The 27,011-nt window shown below is 34.0% G+C and overlaps 1 protein-coding gene across 1 annotated transcript in view; it reads left to right on the top strand.

The window, feature by feature from the left end:
* The first annotated feature begins 4,822 nt into the window (after nucleotides 1-4,822).
* LOC100651221 (probable chitinase 10) overlaps nucleotides 4,823-27,011 on the top strand; it is a 29,916-nt gene continuing 7,727 nt past the window's right edge. The window contains exon 1 of the mRNA XM_003400441.4: nucleotides 4,823-5,110. Coding sequence (XP_003400489.1) covers nucleotides 5,108-5,110 — 3 coding nt within the window. The 5' untranslated portion in view covers nucleotides 4,823-5,107. The remainder of the gene's footprint in view (nucleotides 5,111-27,011) is intronic.

The following is a 27,011-nucleotide window of genomic DNA, read 5'->3' as shown; positions in this document are numbered from 1 at the left end:
GTTTGCACGAGGAAAGAAAGATTTATTGTTAGCAAATGTGTTCGAAGGTTAATATCTATTGAAATATAAGTGATAACGAATATAAAATATTTTATGATTCGTTTGTTATCGGTGTACGTACTTTTTTAATTGGTACCATAGTTTCTTATCTTGGAATATGAAGAAGGAACATTGTGATACGTAATTTAAGCCTGAAAATATTTCTTCGTTAATTTTTATTAATGAACTGCTAATAGATAATTGAGGAAGAAGATACTTGTTTTGAATGTTGAATCATTAATCACTTAATAGCATCAAAGTGTATTAAATCGCTATATTAATATGTTGAATTATTAGAAAATTGTAAAAGATGATAAAATTATATCGGATATTCCAGTTTGTAGGTGTATCTGTTGAAACGTAATTTAAAATCATTCAGATTCTTCAAAATAAGTCAAATTGTTCGTTTTTCATCATATTATATGTAGGATGCATAAGAAAAAATAAATGTAATGAAAATATACATTTTTATTCATAAAATTAAAGAATTATTCATGAAATTTCACTAAAATCTCTACAAATGAGAAACGAATTTCAGATCTAATACTCTATCTATCTCTTATTTGAATGAAACACATACGCATACAATACTTCTCGGTTTTAATGGTTTAAATAATTAAGACAAACGATTATCTTATCTCCAAACTTTAATTAACGCTTTTTGAGACGTTTCTAGTATGTGATCTATTACCAAATATTTATCAAACTTATGCACCTGGCTGAGGATTAAACATCCAGAAATTCTGTATAATTAACTCATGGGGCCGGTTATTTTACCGCTATGTTTAGAATATTTTGCCTTAATTAGTGATAGTCCATCTAGTTTATATGCAACGATGTTCCATCTTTATAGTAGATTTGGTCGTATTTAAAGGAAATTTCTCGTGAAAGATTAATGTGGTAGGAAAGCCCAATTAAACGGCCTCCATTTCTAGATTTGAATCTTCTTAATTGTATGCATATGTCATGAATCTTGTGTAGGTACCTTATTAACTAGTAATTTTCAAGAGTTATAACAAAGTCCGGGTATCAGGCAATTATAAATGTCAAAAAGATTACTTACAATGCTTTCTAACAAAAAGAAACATGTAACGACTTTCTTGCAAGAAAAGAAAATGAATAACTAAATATGCATATCTTCATTATCATAATACAGAATAATATTTAAAATAATACATTCATTTATCGAAGGAAAACTTTATAGGTATACTCGGAAGTTTTGAATGGCGACATTTTCAGAAGTGAAATTAATTTTTTATTGTCTGATAAATAACATAGGACAATGGCGATAAAATTTCATTTTACTCAGTCAATTTCTATAGAATTGTACCAAGCAAGCTTATCGTATACCTTATTGTGTCATTGATTAACATCGATGATTGATACTATTTCCTCCGCAATGCCATTTTGCAACGCGTGTTAGAATATTTTCATGGCAATCAACTGTTAGGCATAAATTCAAGAGCTTGACTTTCTATATTTTTTCATTATGCACATTGCGATATAAGGATGTTATTTGATATTATTATGAAACATTTAAACGATTGTCATTCGGATAAAACATATCTCGAATATTACAGATATATTATTTTATAAAGCCTCTACAGTAACAAACAACATTTCTATTGTAGAACAGATATTGAATTCACAATTTTTTAACGCTTTCAGTTAATTTACGTATAAATATTAAACTTAATTATAATAAGAAACAGTAGAAAAGTCTATTTTTACGTTGCAATTAAGTTTTGGAAATTAATTTACCTATAAATCTAAAATGGCAAACTTACATCATGACATATAACTACGTAATTATATTTAGATATCAAACAATGTTATAATAATTCAAATATTCGTATTTATTATTATTTTCTACTAGGGATATATATAAGGATAGATATAAACGTCCAATATGTATATCGATGAAGTAACGACGTGGAAGCCTTCAGACACCCGGTTAATCAAAGGTACTTTTTCATTTACGTGAAGGTAGAAATGACATCTAGGTTGAACAATCACCTTCTCGTTGCAGCCGTTCCTTTTCGTGGAGGACACGGTGTATTATTTTTTCTTTTGATTAAGGATATTCCCATATAAGCTTTCAACGTGTTTCAGCGAATGAGGCGACAAAAGAATTTGAAGAAAAAGACGAGGACAGTGAAAATTCGTCCTAAATACGAGACCTCTTTTCAAAACAGTCAACTGAATAGTGAGAATGACAACGGACAACAATTTCTTTCGCATTTTGTACTCCAGCTGTTTCTTCTTACAATAATGAGAATATTTGACAGAAACGACGTACGTGCATGTGCCCGCGTCGCGTGTGCATATGTAGCGTATCCTTTCCAAGATTTAACATAAAGATAATGTGGGACCGAGTGAAATTCTGTTGTAACTGTTGCTATTTCTTGATCGCCTGTTTGCTGATTTTATACGAATGCGCTGTGCAAAAGTTTGCGCTCTGCGCATTCCTGCATTCAGTATGCTGCAAGTATATATTTCTTGGTTGCAACAACACGTCTTTTCAGATTAGATCGAGATTGAATTAAATTGCGCCTTTCTTTCTAAATCTGATGAAAACTAAAGTTCGTTTTTGTACGATTCTATTCTTAACACCTGTCGAATCTTTTCCCTTAATGCAATTAAGTAGTTTGGCAGAGGTGAAAATTATGGGATGGTAACGATTAATAGAAAACCTTACGTAGCTTCCCAAATTTATTTTATCCGTGTCCTAGAAAGTTCAAAATTATACGAGTCTTCCTTCTATATTTCTACAACCAAGTGACCTGTTCCGCAAATTCTACGACCCATTTCTTACTATAATTTTATTGCAAGATTGCAAAGATTAAAAGCCACATACAATAGTCGGAGAAATATTGTTAACCAAAGTTATAAAAATTGTACAGTTCATTTATCAATCTATTTTTGGAATCATTAATCGTATGAATCTTTATTTGAAAAAAATGTTGATTTTACTCGAAATTTATAGTACCGAAGATATGTGGCGTACAGTGTCATAATATTTCATTCAAGTACGATACCATGCAAAATTATACACATATAATCGTGCGACGATATAATTCATGTCGTAAATCAAACCATATGCAAGAGAAGTTTTGACAGAGGTGAAAATCATGGGATGGTAAAAGTTAATAGAGATCTTTAGGTGGCTTCCTAAACTTTATCCATGTCCTAGAAAGTTCAAAGTTATAGGAGTCATTCGTATATATTTCCACAATCAAGAAAACCGGTTCGCAAATTCTACGGTCCACTTCTTACTAGAAGCAAGAATCTGATTTGCGCAGTTGAATCTGATTTACGAATAGTTTCATGATAAATCAATCGCTATATTAGAAATAGACACATTCCTATCCTTCAGAGACTTAATTGCAATCGTTTTCATTTATAAACGAAGAAAGTGAAAGCATTCAAGTGAACATTAAATTGATCGAAATGATTTGTTTCAAAGTATAATAAGCAAACGGACAGGTGGAGCCTTTTCTTATCTTTTCGACAATAATTTTTTTCAAATTTCGTCACTTAGAGAGAGTAAAATTCGATACTCCAATTGTTTGAAATTGCTACAAAGAAACAAAGTCGTTCGTAAGTTTTATACAGATGATTATTAGATAAAAGTTATCAAAATTATTAATTAATAAAATACAAAATTATTAAACTTCGTTTCATAATATATCGCACAATTCCATCACGTAACTTCGAATTTTCTTATGACGAGTGAGGAGGAAACGATTCTAAAATCGAATTAGACAAATTTCCAAGTAAATTATTATTATATGAACGACAGCCACTCGTTTTCATGCCCGAAAAGGAAGTCGGAAAAGGAAAGGACTTTGAACGGATAAGTTACGTTTGTGGTGTTCGATTGAATAGCGTAAGGAAGGTTCACGTAGCATAGGTTGGGAAACGCTGTTCTAGTCGGCCGATGTGGATCGCTGGATCGCCGTTTCACTCTCGCGTTCCCATTTACCGAGCAACCGATTGAGCCCTGTTGTCAGCGTCAATGCGTTGCCAGTATAAACGAGAATTACCTGTCAATCCAACACTGATCTATATCTAATACCAACCGAATAATTATTATGATAAACACTGATACGTATGACGCTTAACGGTAGATATTTTCCCAATTTATCACAAAAATAACACTTGCTAGAATCTGATAAATCACAATTAGTCGCAAGTTAAGTCATTCATGAAATATTAACCCTTTGAAGTTGTATATCGCGGTATTCGAAATTTGTTTTCACACTGTAAGTATCTATCATTTGGAGTAGTCGGTACCACCAGAAAAATCTGCCAACCGCAAAGGGTTAAACATTTCCTTTCAATATCTAATCTAAGCCGTTCCGTACATTATACTATGTGTGTTTATAGGTATATACATGTGTGTAGATATATACGTATATACTTAGAGCACGCATAGTCACTTACTGTACACAAAATGAAAGGTGGCTTTAATTGTCGCCGCGGCTACCGAGGACAATGTTCGTCTACGATATCGTCTGCCCCTGTTGCGAAAATTTTCGTGTGGCTTCTGAATACCGGGCTGAAAACGCGTGTGTGTAAAAACGATGGAAAGGAAGGGTTGTGGGGGGCAGCCTCTATCGAAACAGCCTGATCGTGATTGTGAATATTCCTCGAGGAAGGGGGTTCTTCCTTCCTCCGTTGGGAAAGAAAAAGAGAGTTGGAACGAGCTGACTAGAAACAGACAGCAAGAGAGTGAGAAAGAAAGGGAGGAGGGAGAGAATGACAGGAGGCACTCGTTCACTACGGTCAGTGCTTTCTGAACTGTTGTCAGTGACAGATCCTCGATCATGTGGCGGTGGATCCTCGATCACTGATTCTCGTATCGATTACGTTTTTCCTTTTTCTATCATTCGCTTCCGTTCACGGACTGAGTTTCGTCGCATTTCACACACGCTCTTCTCGTGTATAGTTTCGTTCGACCGCGCCTTGTCTTGTTTTTACTCATCCCCTTCTTCGTGTCTCGTCGATATTGGTGCTACTTTCCACGTTCGGAGCGTCACGCGTGGCTGGAAAAACTGGACGAATCATGGTAAGTGGAAACGTGCGAGCTCCGAATCTGTTTGTTATCGTGTTCATTTGGGAACGGGAACAGAGAAAAAGGAGAAAGAGAGTTTAATAGAATTGGTAAATTGGTATCGCTGATACCAATGTTGTATAACATGGCAATTTTACAAAACTGTTTTATTTTGTTACTTTGTTAAGAAAAATTAGTCAGTAGATATCCGATCAATTTTTGTAAGTTTATTTGCATTCACCAAAATAACAAAGTCGTGATTAATCGTCAGGTCTACCTCGTATCGTATGCAGAAAATTCGTGGTAGGTTTGACAGAATTATTTTGGTAAATTATATAATGCTATTGATATTAATTTTCTACAGTATAGTAAATTTTAACGAAGGTTTTATTTTACTCTGTCGTACTTTAACGTGTAAGTTTCTAAAGCAATTTTTGTAAATTGATTCACGTTTGTCAAAACCAAGAGATTCGGTTGAATTCCAAGTTCTTCTTACTGTATCTTGTTAGAACAAGGACCGACTTTTTAATCAAGTTTTTATAAATTTATTCACATTTATCAGTAATAAAAGAATCGTGATTGGCTATTAGGCTCACGGTGTCTCGCAGACGATTTCTGAAAAAATTGCCCATGTTTTTGCAAAATCTTTTCCTCCATTCTTTTTCTCTGATCGAGTCGGCTCCGTTTTCAAACTCGTTTTATTTTTCATTCGAACGATATTACATCATGCGCGGATTCATGCAAGACCACCGTGGAACCGGTCTGAAAAGAGATCGATTCGGAAAGGATTAAAACAGACATCGAGATCTCGATGCAGTTGTGTTATTCTTTTTTCTTTGTCTTCTTCTTCTTCTTGTATCAATGACCGGACCAAACTATGGTAGAATGATTTTTTGGACATTTAACCTAATGGTCTCTGTTTGAAGCTTTCTAGCAAGTGTTTGATATCATGATACATATGGATCGTTTAAAAGTACGCGCAACTCTCATATTCAAATACAGAGAATAACTATTAATCTATTTCTATTTATCCTATTTAAATAATAGGATAATATAATATTGATTATATGCGTGCAATTGCGTGTCATGTGATTTTGATTATATATGCGTACAGTATGAAAAATAGTAAAAGAGTTTGAAGGATCGTAAATTTTGGCAAACTCTGCTTTTACCAAGTTTTATATTAGGCGAAGTTTCAGTTCATTAATCAGAAGCAAAAGAGCAAACTTAATGACTATATGGTGATGACGGTGTAATAGTGCAATATTAAATTAGAATAATACAGTGATAAAACAGAAAGCGAAAAATTGATAAAATACAGATGCATAAATATATAACCTTCTGGCTATATATAGTATTTTATGTCCGAAATAAAGCAATCTATAAAATATTTAATCACACTTAATTAAAATCAATTAACATACTTAGGTTGCTATAAAACAAAAGTTACATGGAATCCTGTTCAATTTTTTACTCACGTATTAAGGAGAATTTTTCTTATCTGATTATTTCGAAAATTACCATTTAAACGATGTCATAAAAATACCACGAGACTTATTGCCGATTTCGACTAGGCGACTAATCCAGTCAAAAGGGCAATTTAATTATTCCGCAATAATCGCCAAGGTTTTGCAGAGCATTTCGCGTGGATTGTTTTGCACCAAGGTTAATGAAGCTGGTAGAAATGTGAATGAAGGAGGAAAGTTCACCGATATCTGGATGTATCTCGTAAATCGGCGGAACAGCGACAGTTGTCTGCCTACGCGATTCCCGTGGACCTTCGTCGTAACAAGTATCAAGAACTCGTTTTTGTCCTTCCGGGTTACTCGAGCCCTCTCACTTTCGTCGAGCGACGACCTCGTGTGTCGATTCTGCACTTTGATAATCGAACAAATTCGAAGCGAGATCGAAAGGAACGGGACCGCGTAACTGACTATCGCGATTCGAGAAAGGTGGGCGTTAAAAAGTACGGCACACGATCGAGAAGACAGGTAGAAATAGAGATTTGTGTCACGAAGAGGTGTTCTTAATGGTTAACAAACGTTTTTTCAAAATTATCATGTTACAAAGATAACTTTGTAGGCATATTGATTATATTTGTCAACATCTATATTTGTTACATCTAAATAGACAGTTCCAGTCTGCGATTCCGTATTATGATATTAATTATGAAAATCAAGCTTAGATAAAGACGTTAGTGTAATAAAAGAATGTTTCTTTTTGACCTTGCAGACATATATTATATCGAACATGGTTGAATTTGTCTTCACGTTCACTTTCATATGACATAAAAAGATATTTATAATTCCAAGTAATTAACTTTATTAATATCAATGTTACGGCAATTCTGCGTATAATGTTCGTTGACAAATATCGTTAAAGGAACTTAATACGTATTATTTTCATGAAATGTTGTCTACCATCGGAATTTTCATCGTATTGGATTAACCAGAAAATACGTATGGATTTTTAAGCAAATAAGGAAATGATATACTTCAATACACCCGATTGTCTCTTTAATAAGTAATATGCCATTTTTACTTACAATTTCACTGCTAAATCTCATACAGTCGTTGATCTTTGACTTCGATATCATCGTAGCATTTTAGATAGTTCTCGATTTTTAAGACTGAAATACCTGTTTCCAAATTAAGCAAATCGCTACGATATGGTGCTACGTCGAGTGAAGATTTACAATTTAATTCTTCAACATCTTTCCTGAATTATAAAATTCACATGCACTCAACCGCTTGTTTTCTGCTCATAATGTATTTCTGAAATCACAAGTGTTTATCCCACAAAATATGCAAAAACTTTCCGTTCAATCCAATGCTTATAATATATTCACGAAAGAAAGTTTATAAATTAAACGATAATCAAAGAAGACACCTGTTGTGTTTTTGTCCATAATTTCGATCCCACTGTGATGATTTCACCTTCGACTCACTATTTCAAACTGTTTCTCTTTCATTGACATTTACCTAGCACGGATCATAAACTTCATTTTCTTGTATAGGAGGCGAGAACCTTTTGCAATCACGAAGAAGATGGCTCGTGAACACCTGTAACGACGATCGTGCGCGGTTTAATTCGACGTTAAAACGTGCGGACTAGACGCGATATTAATCACCGGACTATGGTGAAAACGTCGATCGGCTGAGTGAACTCTCGATCTTGATTTACGAAGTCTACGAAACGAAGAGGAGGAAACTGACACGGTATCCTCCTTCGAAAGAATTGAATTGCCAACGTTTCGTTTCTCTCTCGCTCGTGTTCTTTTCTTTTTTTTCTTTTTTCTTTTTTTTTTTTTGCTATAACGTTTGCTAGCCCGTTTTCACACGAATGCTTTGTTGCATTGTGAGGCAATGCAAATTTGGCTTGTTCATAATGCTTAACTAACGAGTCCCTTCATTTGCCAGCGATGTAACGGGTATGTAAATAAGAAAATTGCTGCCTTTCCATTGCATTAACGCTACATTAGAATCCCCTAGGCATAATCATTTTGATCACTTTTCTTCCTCCTTCTTTTAATGTTTCCACTTATGGAACTTTTTTGCTTGATGACATTTTATACCTGTGTCAACATATCGTACGCATGAGGTTTTGAAGTTATATCTATTTTTCATAATTTACGAGATGATCGTTATACAAGATTTTGTTCCAAAAGAAATTCATATTGAATATTCATCTGGTATGTGTGTATCCATGTTTCCATCTAAAGGACCCCACTGTAGATCAATATTTCTGTTTAGTTTATTACGTTGAATGTTGAATGTTGGAGAACGTGCAACAAGACAGGATATTAACGCATGATAAATTTTATTATTTTGCAAATCGTTCAAAACATTTCCATTCTGCGGAATATATTTTATTTTTTGTATAGACGAAAAATTTGACGCAAACAACCCACACAAAGAGCGTTCGTAGTCATCCTCGGATGCAACGTATTGCGCTGAATTATTAATGGTCGTCCCTGGCAATCGCTAATCGTGACTAGTCGCGTAACGGTAAAGAAAAAGAGAAATGTTCTTTCTACATCCAATGACACCGATTGGTGAAACCTGCGACAACCTGGTTCGCGACAGGTCAGCACGCTCAGGAATTTTGGCCTCTCTGAATTCGCCATTTGCAGGTTTTCGCTGGTTAATTAAGTAGCAACGTTTTTATTATAATATTTAGAATCAAATATAGATAGCTGTCCTAAAAAGTTTCAGTTGACCGGTAGAAAGTTCATAACGATTGAGATATGTATGTAGGAAGTAAATTAATTATCAATTCTACTATATTTGAATAAAATTTAATCGGTTGTAGAATTTTGCTCAAGATTATTTTAAATTTTATTTCTTTTACTACACTATGTAATTTTGTTATCTAATTAGATATTTAACTGGAACAATTTCTAATCGCATTACATAATGTAATTTTATGTAACCGCTTCACTTTATAATTTCTTAAATATCACACATTAGTAAAATCTTGAAATATTGATCAACCTTAGCTACAGCTTATAATCATTCAAATAATGTTGTCTGCGTATGACGAAACGTAAGAATCATACCCTGAATATAAAATATATTCGTTGATTGATAAATAATTTATGACAAATAATCTTTGGAATATACATTAAATAGACTTTATTTTTTACTCTGTTCAGTGCTGAAGTATCACATAATGAAAGATTATGAATTCTTGAACTATGTGTACCTATAGTATCATTAGATTTAAATGATTGTATTGTATATAGATCATGATCTATTATTAGGAATTAAGAATTATTAAACGCGAATTAACCGATTATAGCCAGTACTCTATGTACATTATTTTACTCACACGTTAATTGATTTATTTTTCTCAGCTGTAATTACTTAATAAATTCGTCCATTTATACATGAAATGGTTTAAAGATATAGATACATAATTTTAAAGACATACAACGTCATTTAAAATCAACAAGATAATCTACCGATAATCTTTGATTTTTGTGTATATATGAATTATTAAATCCCAAATATTGACAATTTAGTTAATCCTAGTTAATATATTGACGTTTACGAATATCAATTCTACGAAGATCTTAATATTCGAAAAAAAAAAAGATAATTCACGGAGATTAATGATGATGAAATGATGAAGCTAGCCGAAAGAAATTCATAATTCATGATTCTTAAGATTGTCTCGCAGATTGTATTTACAATTCAAATACCAAAATTAAACGGTGTAATTCTGGGTGAAAGAACAATACTAATTTGATGTATAATTCCTGAACCTGTTTGTTATCTAATTAACAGTTTTATGATTTGCAAGGCGGTGTAATATAAGATATAAACGGAGTTTACCTGTACATGCGTACATAGTGCTAAGGAAACCGAAGGCCGATTTTTATCGGTCTGCGGTCGATCAGGCATTCGAGAAGAATCGTACAGGTCTAAAAAATAGTCGATTATGCAATCCACGTACGATATACTACCTTTTTTATGAATTTCACGTTAGCCATAATTTTGGCAAGCGATCGTTCAAATAATTCTTGATACACAGCTGCAATAAGCGTTCACAATTTTTACAGTTAATTTACACAAATTGGTGTTGAAAATACCTGTGTTCAACATGCTATTTAACAAAGATTAATAAAGATAAAATAACGAAAGTAGTCAAAGAATGTGCATGATTTATTAATCGCAAGACTGCATTGAGGCTTGAATTGGTGATTCAAACGTTGTGAGTCATCCCCATAAAGAAAGATTTGTAGCTGTAAGAAGCTTAATATGTGATTTGTAGTTGTAAGAAGCGTAATATATGTGGTTGGGCCGTGTCTCTATTTGTGTTTCCTTTGACACGTAAGAAATTTGGATCTCTTTCAAATTTATGATGATTGCAAATGAATAATAAATTATTGCACGATACAGGGTTAGTAATAGATAAAGGAACTCTACGATATATTCCAACGTGAAAATTGTTTATCAATTTTCCAAAAGATTTACCCTAATGTAACACATATACATCTAATTGTAACTTTTCTAAGAAGAAATAAATCCAATAATTACATCAAATAACTAATAATAATAATAAATACACACAACAAATAACAAAAGTTGTCACAAAAGTTGCTCAATAAATTCGTAAAATACTTCCAAAAATAAATGACAGTTTCGTCTATCATGCTATTGTCTTCATTCCAACCATAAAGAATTACTTCAATTTTTCAACAAAATCATACGGAAGGTTTCGCTTTTTCGAAAATCGTTTTCAAATTTTTAAGTTTATATTGATGCAGCGAGACCTGAATATCTAGTTGTATCTTTCCAATTGATGAGTGTTATCCTATTTCTGTTATCCTACACACATGCCTCAAGTTCTTCAGCCTTTACATTGGATCGACAAGAAAGAATGCGTTCATCTAGCAATTCGTTCGTACGCGGAAAAATGCGTGCAGAAATGACCAGGAAAAAATTCGGTAGAAAGCAGTTGGAATCCGGTGGAATTTCTATCGAAGCACGCGATACCATCCCGTCCTCGCCGTGTTTGTTCCTTTACCAGCGCGATAAACACGCATGCACGGTGCAATGCACGCGCACGTTTGCTCAGTTGACGTTTTCTAAAAAGTAAACGCTACATCTCTTAGGATTTCGAGCGTAGTTTCTATTCCTGGTAAAAATCAGCCGGCCGTGAAAACTAGAATCGTTTGGTCTTCCTTGTGTGGCTAAAAATTCATTCTTTAAATTTCCACTCATGCAATTTTGAAAAAGCTCTTTTTTATCATAACACGATATCATTTTCACATCATTTTTGCGAAAAATTAACGATATTAGAATGATGGAATAAATATGGATAAATCGACTTGAATTCATTCTATAATTATTGATCGAATTACGTATATCATTCCTAAATACGCTCATCTTTTTATGGAAATAGATCCCTATGACGAAAACAATCGAATGGAATGGGATTATGTCAATGATATGTAACGAATAATCAAAGCAAACATCAAAGATGCCGGCATGTACGTTAGAAGGGTTTGATACTTGGAACAGACTTTCTGGGAATATTTTACAATCTACTATTGTGTTAACCCTATTTGCAAATCTGATCTTACCGCTGTAAAAAGTCATAGAATTGCTTTTAATGAGCTATTTATAATTGACTGAACATTTAGATGAATCATTCAGAAATTCTAGAGTATATCGTGTTACATCTAAATCTTACTCACCTACAGATTGATTTCTATTAGCATAAAAATTTAAAAAATTTGAAATTTGTCATTCGTGACTTGTTACCTTTAACTTATATGTCATACGTATGAAACAGTAAATTTGTAAAATATTTAAATTCTAATTAATGTAGCTACGGATTCAAATATATATACAAATGAACAGTACGAATAAAATATCATAGACATAGCTCGATATAAAATATCGCGATCCTTGACTTTGAAAGTTTTCTCCAGAATGATCACAATTAGTTACACTTATGAATCCATTCTAAATTAACTCTTAATTACGATCTATAAATTCATAAATGTTTATTTGGACCACACTAATCTTAAATCAAACAATTTTTCTATCCTCTAAGACTAATTAATTATAATTTATCTTAAGGCCCTCTAATTTCGATCAAATTCTAATCTACTTAATTAATTTGAAAATAATTTGATAAAGCTCATCTAAAAATTGTATAATAGAAATTTTTAATTTTGTAGTTTGATTATTTTTTTTTTAGATATTTGTTACAAATAATTTCTGTCTCAAGTTTAAAATAATTAGCTACATATGTATGAACGATATATTTGAAGCAACTAACGAAACAATAGCAACATTTTCTACCAACACAGATTCGCCAATGCATTCTCTACGAATCGCAGACATTGAAAGTTGCATACTTTGGTGAAAGGAATGTAGCATGGTATCTGAGCCACACAGTAGTGCGTAAAGTGGCATACCTAAAAGCGCTAACTATTTTTCACCATTCACTGTAAGTGCTTGTACATTGAGTTTCAAATCAACGAGGTTGTTAATATTAGATAAAGTCGAAAAACGTGCCCAAAAAAATATAAATCTCTACTCTATAATCATAATTAGCCGAATGTATTTCCATCCTTATTTTAACAAAATTATATTTCTTCTAATAGAGAAGAATATGATCTTTCGATTAATCCAAACAGATTAAATGCAGTGAGAGTATCGTTCGACGGGTACTAATAAAATATGAAAATATTAAATACCATGAATAAAATACTGATCAGGTAAAATGTATAAAATTGCAAGTTTGTAATCTACATCAAATAGTATAATTTCGTTAAAAAATAGAAGAGGCTCCAGGAATTTTGAGCGGACATGTATCTATAAAAAAAGTAGATCTCCGCAGAGGAATCAAATCAACAGTTCTCAAAAATCTGCCACTGTCATGAAAGCAAAAATAGAAGACATCTTCAGATTCTTTTAACAAGAGTTGACGGTATAAAAATGGGAAAATTCTCGCGTGAGAACGAAAGCAACAGTTGGCCGAAAGTCTCCATCGCCATAAAAGCAAGGCATCGGTATTGCATGGCATGCCATGATGTAGATAAAAGGAAGAAAGGAAATGGAAGAAATTCGATAGATTTCCCGTAGCGGCAGGAAACTGCTGAAAGTTTCATAAGCGGTGGCCGAGCGGGCCCCTCCGGCGGAAGTCGAGTGAAAACGGTCCGCAAACGTGCGTGGCTTGAAAACGATACGAATCGATAAGTGGTGGTACGTTGCTCCGGTCAGAAGAAATACTCGCGCGATCACAACGAATGAACCAGCCTGAACGGAGCTCGGATCTGAAGTTTTTGCTCCTAGCAAGCCGGCGAAGTTTTCAGGTTAAAATACGCTCGCTTCAACCTGACAACAGGTCCGGCAACTTGCACCTTATGTAAGTTTCACCGGTGACTTGGTGTGCATTGTATTTACGTATATGCCTGTATGCATGTATTTATATGTGAATTTACCTTTCGCGGGATTATCGCGCTATTATACACGGCCACTATATCTGGAAATGGTAAATGCTAGAAACAATACGACCGGTCTGTTATTAATTGCAATGTCGAAGATTCGAGACGAGCCGAAGATAGGATTCGACAGGACTAAGAAGAAAAATTTGCGAATCGAAGTTTCGTCTGAAATTAATTGTATAATTTCTAGCGTAATAACGTATTTGGATTATGTGCGTTAGAAATGCTGGTTGGTTTATTAAAACGTATTTTTTATAGAATAGAGCAACATATCGGTTTATGATTACGTTAGATATCGAGAAAACATCACCGACTCTTTCACTACGAAGCGTCCCCATTTTCTTTCGTTACGCATCGCTTCAAACGACTCTTTCAACACAAGTTAGGTCTGCGCATAGCTGCAAAACTAAATTATTATTAATTTGATTGTTGCGTATGACGCAAGAGGCAAACGTTTTCCTACTAAGTTTGTCAAATTTCCTATTTTCCTATTGATAATGAACTTGTGCGATGTCCCTATTATTCCAAAAATATTGTGACTTATTTTACTTATATTTTTCTACACATTAACACGTATTATTTCACTGCTTGGTCGGCCCTTTATGGATCAATGAAGTCGCACAAATTCATACAGTAGAATTCTATTTATTCGAACGAACTTTTAGTTAATAACCGATGAACTGAACTGTTGCTAGCAGAATCTACTTATCCGAACGTTTGGGTTCATATTACGCGAAGGAAAAATAGCAGACGATGATGAAAATTAGTGAGCTCCTATTCTATAAATTCTAATCGATTCAACTATGTGTCTCCCGACCAGATAAGTAGAATTCTACCGTACAGTCGAACAATTTGACTGGAGGGTGAACTCGAAGTGAAGTTAGCGAATTGAACCGCCTCGAACTCAAGCAATTCGGATAATCTCAACAGAGATTGAACTTTCGCGTGTACAAATTGGTCGGCACAGGGGGTCTGGAAATGAAGAATCGAGAAATACGCGCGTGATTTCGCGTTTCTTGCGCGTACTTTTTCTTCGTAAGTGCTCGTATTGAAGCGAGGCCACGAAAGTCGGTCATTGCCTTCTTTATCGTTATATACGTAAGAAAGGCAGGCCACGAGGCGCATGGAGATTGAACTTCTTTTTTCGAAAACCGTGTTTGTCGAACGTCGGAAGGCGAGCCACGATGAATTATGCGGGAACCGTATGAAATGGAACGAGGCGGGATGGGACGCCACGAAATAGGAACGACGGAAACTTTGAAACGAACTGTAGGACACTCGTTGGACCACCTGTTTTAAAATACTTCGTTTTTCCTTTGTCACATTACGCTACGTGATTCACAGATATTACGATCTCTAGAATGGTTAGAGAAAGTATCGACTAATCGAGTCTAAGTGTATAAAACTTCGTATCGTTCTGTGGTATTGTATCGTATTATACGAAACGCGATTTTTCTAGAAATTAAATTGAAAACAATGCAAGTCGTTACTATCGGAGTTTCAAGAAATTAGAATAGAAAATTTCCTAAGGAAACTTTATAGAAATAGATAGTGAATTAGAAAAAGGTACGTGAAGATTTATCACTGACCGATCGCCAAAAAGTAATTGTTTATTTTCATCTAGTAATACGAAAACCAACGACCGCGTTACTTACAGGCTGATTCGTTATTTTCGTACGAGTATAAAAAATTTGACGCTATAAAAATGAAGCGTAGAGCTTGGTAAAAAGAAAATAGCTCATTGGAAAGTGCGGGTCATAGGAAACCTGTTATATTCAAATATTTCGATACATTACGCTATGTGATTTATATTACATGTTATTTTGTTTGTTAGAATAGGTCAGGTGAAACAATGGAAACAGTTACGTAACTGACATAATTGTATAAGTTGTTTTATAACTGAAACGTAATTAGGAAGTTTGGACGTTAAAGCGTGTCTTAAGGCAGTCAATGTCAAATCTGTTGGAGTTCCTTCATATTTCGCAATTATGAAACTCGTGTGATATGATATAATTACTTTACAGCGTTCAGAATATTATATCACGTATGAAGTAATTTAATATGAAGTTAAAACGAAAGCCCAAAACTTTACGTCTCTCGATGTCCTTCGACTCGAAGATCACACGCGGTCTGCCTAGGCTTCGCTTTCTTACAAAAGAAAAAATTAATCGTGTCTTCTCTCGTCAATCGAGGAAAGTGAAAGCGAATAAAAGAATGCATACACAGGCCATTAAAAGAGTTCATTGCTTTCAGCAAAAATAAAAATAAACATTCGTCTTTTGTCAGATGTACATTCGTAAATATCGCTCAAAAGTACGAGATCGTTTGTTACGTTTGATCATTTCAGAAGAGAACTTGAATTGATGTGGAAAAAAATATATATGTACGAGATTTTTCGTTTCTCTTGATATCTTTGTCATTTTTTGTCAAATTGTGCCAAGACAAAGTTCGTTGATTCAAAACAAGCAACATTATGATTCTTAGGTTGAGGTTAGGTTCTTAGGTTTAGACTGTACAATTTTTTACTTAAATAGTAAATAATAAATTAGTAAATTCTAAGCACAATTATTTCATCTAATTGGAATTTATTTAAAGGGAGGATATATTAGCTTGTATTAAAGCAACATAATATTTAAATACAATGGATATCTATTTAAATTGGGTTAAATTTTATAGTGAGTTTTACATTTAAATTTAAGCCCACTTAAATAGCTATTTATTTCCTTTGAATATTATTTTGCATTGGTAATAATTTCATAAAAATATAAATCTCTGTAGAATCCACGGGCTAATTACAATTAATACCAAACTCTTAAGCTGCAATGTACACGCTTTGTAATTATTTACCTAATTGGAATTTATGTAGATGGAGGATACATTACCTTGTATTAGGTTGGCAACTAAGTGACTGCGGATTTTGTCATTAGGTGGTATTGCAAAATCCGCAATCACTCAGTTGCCAACCTAATGAAAGCTAATGTATCCTCCCTCTAAATAAATTCCAATGCAATACCACCTAATGACAAAATCTGCAGTCACTTAGTTGCCAACCTAATATTAAAGCAAGATAATATTTAAGTAAAATGAATATCTATTTAAAAAGGTTTAAATTTTATAGTGACTTTTACATTTAAATTTAAACCTACTTAAATAGGTATTTGTTTTGCTCGAATATTATTTTGCATTGGTAATAATTTCATAAAAATATAAATCTCTGTAGAATCCACAGACTAATTACTATCGATGGCAAACTCTTCAGTTGCAATGTACATGCTTCGAAATGAAATAGCAAGAGAGGTGCACGCACGAAGAAAGGAATTTGACTTGTTCCTAGTGTTACGATTAATTGAAAATCAGGAAATGGAGTCAATTGAAGGAAGGAATGGTAACAGTAAGGAAAAGATAGGAAAGTGTCAGGGGAAAGAACGAAATGACAGAAAGGAAGCAAATAGATGAAATATATGGGACAGATGCTTGTTCCTACATTTTACATAAATCAACGTGAGAGAATTTCTTCTCGGTTGAGAACGTTGAACGAGCCAAAGGCGTCGAGCATGATCTACAACGAGCCGAAGAATAATAGAAGGCTCGCTGGTTGCTTTCACCTGATTCCAGGTTAAGCGTTAATTGTACCGGTTAATAAAATTCGCAGGCCTGTTTTAAAAGTCCCATGTAAAAATCGTCGATCGTGCTCGAAATTCAAATTTCGGTGAAAGTAGGAAGACACCGGAAAAAGGTTGTTAATTGGCCGGCGGCAGAATTCACCAATTATTTACCAATGACGATATTGTTACTAGACTCGGTGAATTTTTATGCAATTCTGAGAAATATAAGAATACAAGGCTCATAAATATTGATCTCTATGCAAGCACATATTTTGAAAAATGTAATTAAAAAGATAGAATCTTAGGGAAAAATTGTTTAATCTACCAAAAATTATGTAAAGCGTAGTGCTTTGAATGTTTTATATACCACTGTCGTATTATGCGCATTTTATGAACTTTCTCATCTTCGTATTTATCTTTCATGCATAAAACTCCGCAATCTATATAATGTATTCGATGGGCCCTAGAGGGGGACGTATGTCTGTTCTTGTCGCACAATAGTCCGCTCCTTGTCTACGACCACAGCTGCCATCTATTGGAAACGGTTCAAACTACGAGAAAGTAACAGGAGCATAGAATGTGCGAGGAGGTAACTCAGCCCCTGTTAGACAAGGAGCGTGCTATTGTGCGACAAGGACAGACATACGTCTCTTTCTAATTCATTAAATTTTTATTAATTGCTCCGTTTCCGGGACAAATTCTCGCACTTTTGGAATCGTAGAATATAGAGGGGATCCCTGACAACATTCTCGCACCGCTTTCGATCGGAATTTGTGTCTAATTATTCAGTTTTTAATAATTATCCACGGCGTACCCTCGTCACCCAGGGGCGACGCCGTGAATTTTCGCATAATTCTCGCCACGCGTAATTAATTTACGAACTTTTATGCACGAAGAACTTAGCGTAGGATCTAAGGAAGCTTCTAAAATTCCTTCGAGAACGAATTAATGTCGCAAAAAACTGATATTTATGAAAAATCGTAGGCCCGTGCCGCGGTAGCCGCGACACTTGCAACGATAATTGTTGATAACTAATTAGTTAAAGGGAAATTCCGGTCGAAATTGATGTGTGAATCTTGCCAGAGGATCTATCTTCATCGTACGATCCTTAAAGTTCATGAATTTTACCAGGGAAAAGCGTAATTAACGAATAATCGTGAAATTAAAAGGAGAAGTACGTCTGTCCTTGTCGCACAATATAGCTTTCCTTGTCTGTGACGTCACGTATGTCCGTCTTTGTCGCACAGTAGTGCGCTCCTTGTCTAACAGGAGTTGGGATACCTCCTCGCACATTCTATGCTCCTGTTACTTTCTCGCAGTTCCAGCCAAATACAATAGATGGTAGCAGCATCGATCGTAGACAAGGAACACACTACTGTGCGATAAGGACAGATATGAAAATTAGTTGCATCTTTTCACCGCTACGTGGTGCTAGTGTTTCGTGATCCACAAAGGTGCGAATTTTGATTTCAAAAAGAAGCCTATTAGGAGGATTAATTTACGACCTTTTGCTGTTGCATCTTCCTAATTGAATCGTCAACTTTCTTTCTTACGCTGTTCGAACCTCGAATTGCGTTTATGAAAGTTTACAAGCATTTCGCAAATTAACATTTCCCAGTTTAATATAGTATAACAATTAATTTACCACGTTGATAAACGAGATACAGAAATCGTTATATAAATTATTGGACGAGCCGTATGTACACGAAATGATGATTCATTTGTAACATGTTGCAAGATCAAGTTGCCGTATGTATGCCGGTCGCATTAATTACGGAGAACATCGACCTTCGTGGTGTTAAAAGCTTTCACGAATAAGCGACCTTATTATACAATGTCGCACGCCATGAGGCGTCTTCGAAAATTTCCACGATAAATCAGTAAACTATGAATATTCATGTAAATCTGTATCTTTCTGAATGGAATTAAAAAATGAAATTAATTTACCTGAACACTATCTTACATCTGGATAAATTTTTATTGGATGAGGGGTCTGTTGAATAATAATGCCATGGTAATACAGCATTAAACATGCTTCGCCTGAATAAATTTTAATTGGACGAAATAATTTTATTAAGCACAGATATATTCAAATAAAGTACAATGTAGAGTACAACAGGTGTTATCAACAAATTATCAAGGTTAGCAAACCAATAGACTAGCAGCATTTCTTCGGCGACTCTGTATCTTCTTCTAAACTAAAACAGCTCTCTTCTTTTAAGCTACAAAGTTCTTAAAAACGAATTAGATATTTAGTGATTTATTAAATTAACATTAATTGTCTAAATTGTGGTATTTCGCTTACAGATAAAAGATGAGTCAACTTGTTTATAATAAAATAAATAAATAACTCTCACAGGAAGAAAATATCCATTTAGTTTCTATCTTCTATTTGGCAACTAAGTGATTGCAGATTTTGTCACTAGGTGGTATTGCCAACCTAATAAATTTCCCAGAAATGGCTACAATTTTTACCTAAGTCATTCAAAATTACTTTGTCTGAATAAGTTTGCCGAATAACTCTACTTTATCCGAAGACACTAAGAGTATTGCAATGACTGTGTATCTTCATGCATTTATGAATAACAATGCACGCATAATAAATTGCAAAGACGTATACGAATTCTTTAGTTAGGCTCATAAAAACATAAACTTGTATTGTATTTAAATTCTTAAATAAATACATCAACTTCAGCAATCTATTTATCACATTTTTATCTCTTCCTGCTGCAAGAGAAGTACGTCTGCGTAGTAAGTATTAGGTTGGCAACTAAGTGATTGCGGATTTTGTCATTAGGTAGTATTGACAAAATCCGCAATCACATAGTTGCCAACCCAATAGAAGAGAAGAGAAGAGAAGAGAAAGAAAAGATTGGCTACATTCAACGTTGGCGAAGTAAAACTAGCGGCTGAACTCTCGTAACAGTTAAATGAAGAAAACTAATAGATAATGTGTCATGCAATTAAGTTCATTCGTCTCAGACGAACATTATATTAGGTTTCAATCTAAATGATTCGATGTCCAATAGGAATGATCGTTGCCGAGCTTTCATAAAACTTTAATTAATTTGAAGATCGTAAAGGAACAAACCTACGAAGTTGCTTGGATGATCATGTTCGTTAAATTAAATATGTGTCGCACAAGGCAAGCATTTATGAAGGTACTTGTCACGAAGATATGTGTTTAGATGGAATATATTGGCTACAAAAGCGTAGCAACGACAACAGTTTGTTGATTAATGAAACGAATGATGTGCCAGAAGAAGAAGAAATAGCCATACTGAGGTGGACTCATAATTTTGGTTCGATATGCTTGAACATTCACAGTTACAAGAAACATTTATGAAGATATTTAAATTGGAATTAAAGGAAAGGGAAGATGTTATACGAAGATATGTGTTTAGATGGAATATATTGGCTACAAAAGCATAAAAAACGACAGTTTGTTAATTAATGAAACGAATGGTGTGCCAAAAGAAGAAGAAATAGCCATACTGAGGTGGACTCATAATTTTGGTTCGATATGCATGAACATTCACAGTTACAAGAAACATTTATGAAGATATTTAAATTGGAATTAAAGAAAAGGAAGAAATAAGATAGAAATAGGAAATAGGAAAAATGAAGAAATAGAATAAATTGTGCTATAGTTTATTTATTAAACACTATATCAAACGATCTATTGATTGAAAATTAAATAAATAAAAATTACAAAACCGAACAAATATCGCGCAAACATGATTCGATGGGGTGAACGCTATACTCCAAGCGAAGAACTGGACGTGATGATTTTAGTTTACGTTTCTATGGGTTGAGAACCGTTCGAACGTCAATCGAAGCACCGCATCAATTTCACAAATTGCTTTATACGTACCGTGTAATAATTTGACGATGGCATTAAAATAAACCATGTCCTCTGGTGCACAAATACGGAATGTGAAGCTTCCCTGACCAATCCACGGAAACATTGTTAATAGAGGTCACAACTTTACCTTCAATAAAGCACAGCCTGTAATCTGAAATCTCGCTACTCGATTATTTCCCTATTATTCGAACACGTTCTTGTCTCGACATTCCATTATCCAAGTGATCATTCACGATACACGTTGCCTCTCTTCATCTCGGAAGAAATATTTCATCGAGTCTGTTCACAACGCGGTACGATGCAAGTTAAGAGACGTTCTTACAATTATCTGTCTCAATTATCTACTGAATTTTATAATTAAATAAATTCTTTTATATTCCCGTATCTGTAAAATTTGAACCGCTAAATTACAACAGTTAGAATATTATATAAAATGCTTATGCGGTATTTAAACGTTGCATTAAAGTGATATTTCATTTCTTAATAATTTTTCCATTGCTGTTTCTTTCACGCACAAAGAAATCGAATTTATAATAATGTGACGCGCCAGTGTTTTCGAAATCGTTGAAATCTCTTCGTATCTTCGGTTTACATAGATCACTTCCACGTAGCATTTATTCTATCATTCTAATAAACCTTGACAAAATTATTTAACAATTTTCAAGAACTCTTTTTCGTTAGAACTTTCATCCGTCATTTCATTAAAATAAAGAAATAATGAAGAAAAGAAAGAGAAAAACGAAACTTCACCTATAATTCATCTAGATATATGATTACAGTGTTAAACTGGACAACGTAGCTATTTTTCGCATCGCGGTTTCGCGGGTAATCGTTGGCGGCGTTTCCATGAAACGGAATGGAACGAAACGGGAGCGAGAAAGGAGGTGAAAAGGGTAAACGCGACTGAGAATGGGGAATATGGCGAAGAAGAAAGCTAAACGCGGTCTCTCACGGTACTTTATGCTACTTTTCTCCCGACGAGAAAACGTTTTTTTCTTCCCATTAGACCACTAGCTTTGGTCGGTTTTAACTCCCAGGTGTGGTCCAACCTTAAGGCTCGTTTAGATTAGTCAAATCGTTCGACAGCTGCTGCCCCATATCCAGTTCAAGAATCTTGAAATCATTTCACTAATATAAAACTGCTAGTAAATTCAAGTTGGAAATTTCAACTTATTCAAAGTCAAGTGACTTGACCAATAAGAACAAACAAAAGTAGAAATTTATATATAATAAATAACATTTATATAGAATGTATATATGATGGATACATGAATAATCTCCTTTGCAATAGGCTGTGTGTTTGAAATACGAGTAAACATACTACTAGACATACAAAATATAATAAAATATAGTAATACTTCAAGTGAAGTAGATAACAGGTATCCTGATAAAGAAATTTCAAATTATTTGTATTTGACGGAGCTAAAATTTGTACAGTAATTTTTGTGTCAATTATTAACTCCGATTGGTTCAAACGAATTTAATTGAACTTGTCATCTGATTTTGACATAACTAAAATTTGATGTGAAATTGTCAGAAAATATTAAATACGATATTTCAAATCTTCTTCTTTACACAAAATTATAATTAATGATTTGTAAAATTTATAGAAAGAATAACGTTTCCTGATAATGTAAAAGCTAATATAACATGTGATAAAAAATATCTGTACAATAAACTCTATAATAAAGAGTGTTTATTCTTCAGGCGTAAGTAGAATGAGACGCTGCTGTAGAATGTGACGCTACAGTAGAATGAGACTTCACGAACGCGGCTTTACGCGGCTACTGCAATTTTTCACGCATCGACAAACGAATTGATCGAAGAGAAAAATCGCTTTTTATGGCTCTCGTCCCTTTCCTTCCCGCCTCGCTAATTACATTCGCTGGGCTGTTCGCTCATTTCCGTGTCGTTTCACTTGTGCTCGGTCACGTTCGAACAATATCGAGAAATATGACACACTTACTACATTATGGCTGAGCGTCGCGACGTTTCTACTGTTAAAATTTGATTAACCGAAAATTTAATGGATTTACTTTTCAATTTTTATTGGCAACTTATTCGGCATCTGAACATGTGCGCTCAGATTTCACTTTAGATTGTACAGAAATGTTTTGTGCCTTGCTTTTCCATCATATACGGGGTGTCACGTATCAACTGTACTCACATAATGTTGTTAGCGATCTGTGAGTAAATATAAGAGAAAAATATGATACAACGAACGGTGTTCGTATCACTTAAGCATTATTCGTGTTGGTATTAAAGCATGAAGTTTATTTTTAACGTGGAAAGGTTAATATATATACAGAAGAGAAGAGTAAGATATAAAGTCGATGCAAGCATGAGATGAAGAATAAAGAAATTGCACTTTATTGAAATTTCAAATAAAATACGCGCGTTGATGAATAGTACTGAAATAGACAATATATTTCTTTGATAAATAGTGAAATGTTAAAAATAAATAATAATCGCTTATGTATATCGTGCGTTGATAAAGTGTCTTAAAAAAGAAAAAAAGTAGGGACATAATGGCTACGAGTTAAGATAATCTTTAATATGTGCTGTGTTTCAATATGTTTCACGATAAAGTTACGAAATTTCGTAAAATAACAAGATTTACGTAACACGATGAGGGAAGAGAAGAAAATAGCGGCGGCGGAGAAGACAAAAGAAAAAGGGAGAATGGCGCGTACTGCGGCCGATATCGGCAAACTGTATAATCGACGAAATAATTACGTTCTCCCCTTAATAGGCGATCTTGAGAATCGATTTCTCTGATCGTGGAGAATCGACGATCGAACGTTACCTCGCGACAGTTAGCGATACGACGTTGGCTCTTGGCTTTCGAAAATCTGTAACGCCAGTGAAATTTTCACGGATGGTCGATCTTGGCTGGTCAGCCAACTGCGACACTGACGAACCGATTCCTTTTTCTTCTCTTTTCTTTTCTTTTTCTTCGCTAATTAACTCGCTGCTACGACCTAAACAAAATACATACTCGCATTAATGTTACAGCGCTGTTCAAACGTGTTACATAGACGAAGAAAATATTTTGTTGTTGCTAGACTATGGATAATTATGTACACGACTGAAGAGTCACTCGTAAAGATCTTCGTATATTCTATAAAAGAATTTTATAATAAAATGAAATACCACAAAATTTCACACCGAAGTTACGCTATGTATTTCGATGTAATTTAGAGTAATTAATATTTTGACTATCGCTTCTTTTGCTCCGCTTCCGACTGCAACATTTTCTTAATAGCTTCGTTTTCTGCCTTCTGTAATTTTTGTCGTAGCAGGTCATCCTCATAAGTAACATGGATCGTGTGAAAACTGATATTACTGTTACTATAAAATAAAAAATCAAGACATTCGGTCATTCGTTAAGAATATGATGTTAGAAGCATTTATTTGTTTTCTAATAATAGATGTAAATTTTTCTACGCAATGGAACTAGTCTACGACCGTTGTATCGGGAATGAAGTTGAAATAAGAGGGAAACGAAAGCACTTGTCTGCAAATGTACGTACAAAGTGGTTTTGAAAGCATCCGTTCCTAGTTGTGTTCTTTAATCTACGCGCATTGTGCTAATTAGCTAAGCTACTACGCGAATAATGAACATAAAATGTATAACGTGGAATAATTGCAAACCTAATAAAGACTCGGCTAATTGCCGCGCAAATGACAATAGAGTGAAAATATTGTGAAAAAGTTCTGTTCGCCGGAGAATGTAATCGGATTTTTAATCAGTTACCAGTTCCTCTCTTATCTCGAAACAACTCTGGAACGCTCTGTGAAGCAGAACTCTATTTAGATGCAGTATTACAATTGGAAACGCTTTCACGAGATATTTCAGAGCGCGTATGTCGCAATATTCTTTTATCGCTATGCGTTGATTAAGTAAGGGATTGAAAATTTATAAAATATACGATAAATTCATAAGTGGGCGTCCTGTTCTGAGAATAAGATGAAACAAGAAAGGATCGATTGTTTTTTTAGAAATGGGAAAGGTCAGACGTACTTTTTAATAAATAGCATGAATTCTGTAGAAATTTTTAATGGGATTTACTCAGACGATCTTATTTAAGATTTAACATTTGGAATATTATAATGGGATATTTATAAAATTAATTATTGATACTATACTTGATTATTATTATTATTATTATTATTATTATGTTAATTTGAAAAGATAACTAATTTCTCAAATTGTTTCCATTCCTTTAGAAAATGATATACATTGCATATTAACGGTATTCTTTAGTTGCTCTTTATTCGTGCTAAATATAAATGGAATTTCTAAAATAAAGCCTTCTTATTGCAGAAAGGATTCAGTGTCTGGATAACATAATTATTAACGGCTTGTGAAACTCGATAGGAGAAATTGTTCACGGCGCCAGGAAACGTTTAAACAAATAAACGATATTACAATTTTACGATTGTTTATAATGAAACGAAACTTTCCATAAAACCTTTCTTGAATGTAACAGCTTCTCGTTTCCCACGCACACTATTATACCCCATTTCGCTTAAACAGGGAAGTTTACGATTCTCAATTTTCAATTCAGTAGGTCTTGGTAATTGATCGTAGAAACCGCAAATAACTTTCTCTGGTTTTTGTAATGGTGTTTGTCGTGACTAATATTTCATCGTAAGCCCGCATTTCTTTCTTCAAATGTAGGAATAATTGGCCAGAAAAATTTCACAAATCAAACGGCCAGCTATTTCCCTTCCCCTCGTAATATTTGTAATTTTTAACGAAATACATTTTCACTATACCCCTCATTTCATTTCACATATTCACTATTCATTCTATGGGGATAGAAGATTCGTCTCTATTTGAAGTTATTCAACAAAAGTTGCATAACACTGACAAATAACTATGTATACGTATTACGCATTGAACAAGACTGCTTAATCGTAGAAGAAATAAAAAGATATGTTTCCGATTCTTCCGGAGATTAATGAAACTTTATCGAACTAATTTCAACTTTGTATTTCTCAACGAAGTTCTCTTTAAAATCACATGTAAATTACATAGTTGCGTTATTCAAAATAACAGCAATTACGTTGCAACATTTTTATCACTTCGTAAAGTGTGTTATTTATTGCATGTTTAACAATTTCTGCATCATTAAATATATCAATGAATAATATTCTCTGCATTAAGAATTCTCTCCTATTAAGTACATGTACCACCGTATGTATGGTACACGTGCATGCACCACTGAATAATTTTCCACTCGTTGAAAGTCGTCCACATTGCTGAATAATAATGCGACAATAACTTACCACAATCAAACGCTTGCTCGCTACATGAAGCTAATTAAACATCTACGAATTAAACTTCCACCTGTCTAATAGGTTTTTCTAAAAAAAGAAAAAAATGCGACGTTTAAGTTAGGTGATTGATAGGTTTGAGCAACACGCGGTATAAATCTGAACGTTTCCTCAACGGTGACCGCATTTTTGTTAGTT

Source organism: Bombus terrestris, chromosome 14 (assembly GCF_910591885.1).
Source record: "Bombus terrestris chromosome 14, iyBomTerr1.2, whole genome shotgun sequence".
NCBI classification, from domain to species: Eukaryota; Metazoa; Arthropoda; class Insecta; order Hymenoptera; family Apidae; genus Bombus; species Bombus terrestris.
Note: the sequence above shows the minus strand (reverse complement) of the source record. Positions and strands in the feature narration are given on the sequence as shown.